Raw genomic sequence first — 6,865 nt, forward strand, 5'->3', positions numbered from 1 at the left:
TGCTACGTGCATTCACGTTTTTGGTGTCCTAAAGAGGGGACAAAACAAAAAGAAGAAATATATATATATATATATATATATATATATATATATATATATATATATATATATATATATTAAGTATTCCATAATTAATTTATAAATACATTAATTAAATCTTGCGGTCAAACACAAGTATATACCGACGCTCAACTTCAGATGTGTTGTTCGAGTGACTTGATGGTCGACAGATCTGGGGACCAGGTCCTTAGCTTGTGATGTATCGGCCTCTGTTGTTCATTTTCAGGCTTTGCTCTTGGGTTGAGGTGGATTGGCGTCTTTGGACTTCGAGCCGCTTCGATACATCCAGGACGCTTGCTTGGCTTGATAATATGGGGATGATGCATTTCGTACTGCCCAGTCCCTTCTCAAACATAACCCTAATTATGTCCAATAATAGCATTGGACGATGTATGGATGTGGATACCAACATGTATTCTTCTAACCGGGGTTCGGGAGGTCTATCGTTGACTATCCTAAATGCCCCCTACTTCACTATCAGGTCGGTGGAAGCCCTGGGTGCATTAAGTGGAAATCTTATGGTATCCACAAGATGCACCTTAGTACATGTTTGGCGTCAGACGTTCACTACGAACTTGTCCCATCTGGGCGCCATTAACTAAAAATTTATGACACCTTTTTGATGTGACTTTGCAACCATCACGTTCGCGGCTGAAAGTGTTTGTACCTTTGTTTGGCTGACGTTTAACGAGTTTTGTGCCCGGTCTTCTCAAAATTACTTTTTAAGGTCGGCATGACCCTAGAGTTGGATCTTAGATCATTTCCCCACTGATTTTTGAAGTTGTTAAAGGAGTTGCAGGTCTCGTCGGTGGAAAGGTGGTTGAGGCGGAGAGGTGCCTGGTGAATATTTGCGTCTGCTTATGAACACTACTATTTTTTAGATCTGGAGAGGTGATAGTAAAGAAATCAAACGACTCGAGCAGATTCACAAAAATGGTTTGGATCAGACGATTGAATGTGGATCCGATTCGATGTTTTGTAGATGTTGAGATTTGACATCGAGATCTAGATCTTAAATCATGGAAATTGCAAGAATTAGAAGTTGATTCCCACAGATGGCGCCACTGTTCCGTTGCAGAACCAGAAATGGAGAAGACCGCGGAAACTACGGTGTAACGAAGCTTCTATAACACTACGACACTGTGACATTGTGGATCGAAGGTCACACTCACGGTGCTTCTTGAAATAGAGTTGTCTATCTTGATATGATGTTGTTAATAAGTGTTCGTTATCTCTGATACGGTGAACCTAGGGGGATAACTGCATGGTTAACATTCCAACACCCATGTTAGTTTAAGATTCAAGATAGTGGTAGTGAAAGTGGAGATTAGAGATTGTGTATCAGAAAATCCTTTACAAAGGTATTTATACATTTGACTTGACGAAGCAGGTTAGATAATAGACCTTGTGTTATTGGGCCTTTGACCGGTGCAGAGCAGTAGGTTCTTGGCCTCTGACCGATATGGAAAAAATGACATCCATATATTATGTATAATATTATTGGGCTTGTCGGGCATTAATGATAATGCAATGAGGAGTATGATGTAAATGCTAACACATAATATTATTTCATCTACAATTGATTTTTCATATAATTCATTCTCTTTTAATATTATTTTCAGCCATGCGATCTTTACATTTCAACCTTTTGTTTGATTTTGTGGTGGTTCACAGACCAAAAGACTGGTCCAAGCATATTTACTAATTTCGATAGATCCATCTACAACTTTACCGTTAACGCGTAGACCCATAAGTATACTAACATCTTCCAACGTGATAGTACATTCACCACTTGAAAAATCAAATGTATGTGTTTCAGGCCTCCGTAGCTCAAGTAATGCTAATATGAAACTTGAATCAACTATAATATCTTTAACTATGACTACCTTTGCGAAACCAACCATTTCCAAATAAGGTAATATATAAGGGTCATCTGTCATCTAGAGAACAAGTACGAAAAGAATGTTCTAGTACTACAGAACCTTGAGATGGACCTGTAAAAGTATGTCTGATCAAGGTTGACAGTAGCATAGAGATTGTCTAATCGTACTCCACGAATTCTTTTGACATATGTGTTGTTGATATTGGATTGATCCGTTGGATTGACTGCATTTTAGAAAAACAATAACTTGGATAAGTGTCCAAGTATTCAAGATTTTTTTAGCTTGTTGAAGCTGTATGAACGAACACATGCTAGACCCGATGCTCCAACATGTTGGTATGACATCTGGGCCTTATGCAACAGGCGCCAAACTGCTACGTTTAAAAAAAATCATTTTAGAAGATTTGTTAAAGATTTTATTGTTATTAATTTAACAATATCATTAGGTGATTTGTTTGACAGTTGGATGAAGATTAATTCAGATTTAAATTTGAATTTAAATTAAAACAAATTATATCTTGTTGGAGATATTCAAGGAACAAATAAAATATCCAACAGATTCTGCATTTATTCTAGACAAAATTGAAGATATTATTCAAGGAGAAAAACCCATATTTATTTTGCTATATAAGAAACTCAACTCTATGTTGAAAAACAAGCACTCTCATTGGACATCTTAGAGTGTTAGAATTTACAAGAGTTCTTGATATGTACACCTCTATGTTTCAACAACTTGGCATAGAAGATTTGTCTAGTTGAGTTGTAAATTCAACATTGCTATGTATACCTTTATGTTTCAGTAGCTTGACATAGAATATTTGTCTAGTTGAGTTGTAATATTCAACATTCTTCATCTTGTTAAGATTGAAGTTGATCACTAGGATTTAGTGGTTGTTTGCCCATGTCATTGGTTTTATGGCAGAGAAGAAAGTGAGTAGGTTCTCATGTTTAGGAGGAGACTCTAAATAGAAAGTCATCAGATAGTGTTAGGAAAAGGCATTGGACACCATATGATTTGTTGTTTCTTGTAAGACTAACTGTACTAGACTACTAATGTACTAAACTACTAATAAGTGATATTCCTTTCTTAGGTTGTGGACTTAGTCCTCTAGACGTAGATGTAGTTTTACCGAATTGGATAAATAATTGATTGTCTTGTTTATTGGTTTTGTGCTCCATCATCTAGTAATTGTTCTTATAGTGATTCTGGTGTATCTTATCGAACATATTATTGAAACATCGTGTTCGACATCTATCCCCTAAAAAACATGATTTTAATATGCCCTCTAAGACAATTGTAGTATGAAAAAAATTCTAGATCCTTTAAAATCCTATCCTAGGACCTCATTTCAAAAGATAGACTTTGAATCACTTTTCAATTTACACAATTATAATATAAAAGCCCCACACTTACTACCATCACTAACTTGATTATCACATACACCTTTCACTATCAAACTAAAGCTAAAAGACTGTTACAAAATTCATCACCGAATTCTCATTAAGCAACAACGTCCATTTGAGATCATGATTGATACATTCAATTTTTATAAAATTATTATTTTATACATAAAGTTTTTATTTTTAAATACTTCAACACACGTCATTAGAATACAAGGTTGTTAAACCCTAATACTAATGAACCTTCCATGCTAAACATTCTCCAACTAGATATAAATCCACAAAATTACACCTTGCTAACATGACAATACTACAATTCCATGTAAACAACTTGTTCAAATTGATTCTAGTCGGTTCCAAAAAACATTATCTAAAACATGTTCACACTTGTCTTAAGCCTACCCTTCTAATTATACTTTACAAAGATATTCAAAGACGGTGATTCTCTTCCAATATTGCTGCAATTATGACCAAAATCATCATGCTTCTACAATGTAACAAGATCCAATGTCACACATTAATTATACTTCACCAGATTCTTAGGGATTTTTTGATGACCACAAAAGCTTCCAACGTTGACTATTAACAAATTAATCAATTTTTAATTTTCCTCATCAATTTCTCAGGTATATAATGATGATTACATGTCATTCTTAATTTAGTTTTTTTATTGTCAATTTGACTAAACCTTAAAATAAGAAATTTATTAGCTACTAATTGACTTCAAGAATGATTAACATTATTATAATCATATTTAATTGAGTTGACATCATTCATTTTCTTCCTATAAATATGTTAACCAAAAGTTTAGAAACTTAAACCAAATATTTTATATATATAATACAAAAAAATTCAAACTTTTTCAAAACCCTTTATCCTAAAAAGTTCAACAATGTCTATAGATATTTTCTATTTTCTTTCATGTGTTCTGTTTCCTCTGTTTGCTCTGTTCTTTCTCAATTTCTTGTGGCACAAGCAACAATGTAACAATCACCAAAAAAAGCTTCCACCAGGTGAAATGGGGTTTCCATTCATAGGTGAGACTATGAAATTCTTCAAAGCTCAAAGAAGAAACAAATTGTATGAAGAGTTTGTTCATCCTCGAGTCGCGAAACACGGAAAGATCTTCAAAACAAGGATCATAGGTTCACCAACTGTGATTGTGAATGGAGCTGAAGCCAACAAGTTTCTTCTATCCAATGAGTTTAAGCTGGTGAAAAGCTCTTGGCCTTCTTCCTCAGTTCATCTCATGGGAAAAGACTCAATCATGGAGAAAGACGGCGAACGACATCGATTCCTTCGAGGCGTTATAGCAACTAGTCTTAGCTATGCAGGACTTGAAAGATTAGTTCCAAAGTTATGCCACTATGTTCAATTATATTTATCTAAAAATTGGCGCGGTCGTGAAGAGATTAGTCTCTACCGTTCGACGAAAGTTCTCACGTTCAACATTGTTTTCGAGTGTTTGTTAGGGATCAATGTCGAGCCGGGTATGATAGATACATTCGAGAGAGTATTGGAAGGGGTTTTCTCTATAGGAATTAACTTTCCAGGTTCTAAATTTTGGAGAGCAATGAAAGCTAGAAAGGAGATAGAAAAAATGATAATGAAAGTTGTGAGAGAGAAGAGAAAGGAGATTGAAGAAGGAAAGTTGAAAAGAGAGGAAGATAGAATGCTAATGTGTAAATTAGTATATGGAATGATTCAAGGTGAAATCACTGAAAAAGAGATTATAGATAATGTGGTTTTGCTAGTTTTTGCAGCTCATGATACTACTTCTTTTGCTGTTGCTATGACTTTTAAGATGCTTGCTCAGCATCATGATTGCTATGGTGAAGTTCTACGAGGTAATGTCATATCGATCGTAATCGTTTATACTGTCAATCAATCGTAATCGTTGAGTCACTAAAAATATTTGCCTATAATTTTATGCAGAACATGTTGATATAATGAGAAGTAAAAAATGTGGTGAGAGTTTGAATGTAGAAGACATAAAGAAGATGAAGTATACATGGCAAGTTGCTAGAGAAAGTATGAGACTTTTCCCTCCAATATTTGGTTCTTTTAGGAAAGCAATTACTGATATTGAATATGAAGGATTCACTATACCTAAAGGATGGAAGGTAAATATTATTTTCTTATGTTAACTTAAAAATACATTAGAAAATATTAGAAAATATCGATGAAAACTTCTGACCTAAAGAGTATGCTTCTTTAAAAGTTTCAGATATGAATTATATCGATGCTAACAATTTATATATTGAATCAGTTGATATATAATTTTGTTATGTCTTCAATTAAATATCCCTAAATTAGCCGGTGTCCTAGGAGTTCTAAAAAATGCACTCGAAAAATGTATATTTATCAATTTGTGATTTTTTTGAAAGTTTAGAATTTGACATTACAACCGACTAATTTGAAGAGATCAATTCCACCGTCCATTAGCCGAGAGACAATTTAAAGTCAAAACAAAATTCTGTATGAACCGACTCAAGACAGAAATTATTAGCCCATAACAGGATTCGAACTTGAGATCTTGAGAGAAACACATTTTCGAGATCCGAATTTTCGCTGACGAGAAACAAACTTAAATGTTATAACTAATATGAGATCCTATGACAATTTTCAGATGCTATGGACAACGTATGGAACACATTACAATGAAGAGTATTTTAAGGATCCAATGAGTTTCAAACCAAGTAGGTTTGAGGAAGGAATACCACAATATGCATATGTTCCCTTTGGAGGAGGGCCAAGAGTTTGTGCAGGGTACCAATTAGCTAAACTAAATATCCTCATTCTTGTGCATTATGTTGTGACACAATATGATTGGTTCTTAATCCATCCCAATGAAACAGTTTCAATGGATCCTCTACCCTTCCCTTCTCTTGGAATGCCAATTAGAATTTCTCCTAAGCATGTAGTAGAATAATTCTACTCCTTGAGCACATTGTCATTAAGACAAAGATTAATCTTAATTGTTCTGTTTTATATTCTATGCAAGTGCATGTTATGTTAGTTACTTGGACATGGATCAAGTTTTAAAAAATATATATGACCAAAAGACTATTTCTTCACTTATAATGTTTCAGAATAAACAACAATGCACTAAACAATCAAAATTTCAAACAAGAATTTAACATCATATTTCTACACTAAAAAGATTAAATTTACATTTGATATAGTAAATGCATGAGTCCCATCATTTTCATCACTACCTATGGTATTGTACAGAAGGGGTCCATAGAGAAAGAATTGAGTTGGCTGCATGCAGTTCACAGCTTAGGCTACTAAATTTATGGTACAGTTATTTTGACTATATACAAAATGCAGTACTTGAAGAAGTTGGCAGAATATTAAAACTTGTCAGAATTTTAAATCTAAAAACTTGCGTCGGTATGTGAAAGAATTTATGATGCCAGCTAGACTGTTTCAATGCACATTAACTAGCTTTGTTTTATATAAAAATATAATACTAATCACTACTTTGTTCTGCACGTGCATGGATGATATGATTTTATA

General features: G+C 34.0%; 1 protein-coding gene across 1 annotated transcript; it reads left to right on the top strand.

Annotated features, from left to right (window-relative positions):
* Positions 1–4,180: 4,180 nt before the first annotated feature.
* On the top strand, positions 4,181–6,367 carry LOC127121074 (taxadiene 5-alpha hydroxylase). The gene is made up of 3 exons (XM_051051682.1): positions 4,181–5,190; positions 5,279–5,466; positions 5,973–6,367. The coding sequence occupies exons 1-3, from the start codon at positions 4,236–4,238 to the stop codon at positions 6,273–6,275; spliced, it is 1,446 nt and encodes a 481-aa protein (XP_050907639.1). The 5' UTR covers positions 4,181–4,235; the 3' UTR covers positions 6,276–6,367.
* Positions 6,368–6,865: the final 498 nt, after the last annotated feature.

This window comes from Lathyrus oleraceus, chromosome 2 (genome assembly GCF_024323335.1).
Source record: "Lathyrus oleraceus cultivar Zhongwan6 chromosome 2, CAAS_Psat_ZW6_1.0, whole genome shotgun sequence".
Taxonomy (NCBI): domain Eukaryota; kingdom Viridiplantae; phylum Streptophyta; class Magnoliopsida; order Fabales; family Fabaceae; genus Lathyrus; species Lathyrus oleraceus.

Excerpts from the sequence above, each read along its gene's own strand:
- LOC127121074 (XM_051051682.1), top strand. The coding sequence starts at position 4,236 with ATGTCTATAGATATTTTCTATTTTCTTTCATGTGTTCTGTTTCCTCTG. Across the intron at positions 5,191-5,278 it reads CTATGGTGAAGTTCTACGAG|AACATGTTGATATAATGAGA; the intron begins GTAATGTCATAT and ends AATTTTATGCAG. Across the intron at positions 5,467-5,972 it reads CTATACCTAAAGGATGGAAG|ATGCTATGGACAACGTATGG; the intron begins GTAAATATTATT and ends GACAATTTTCAG.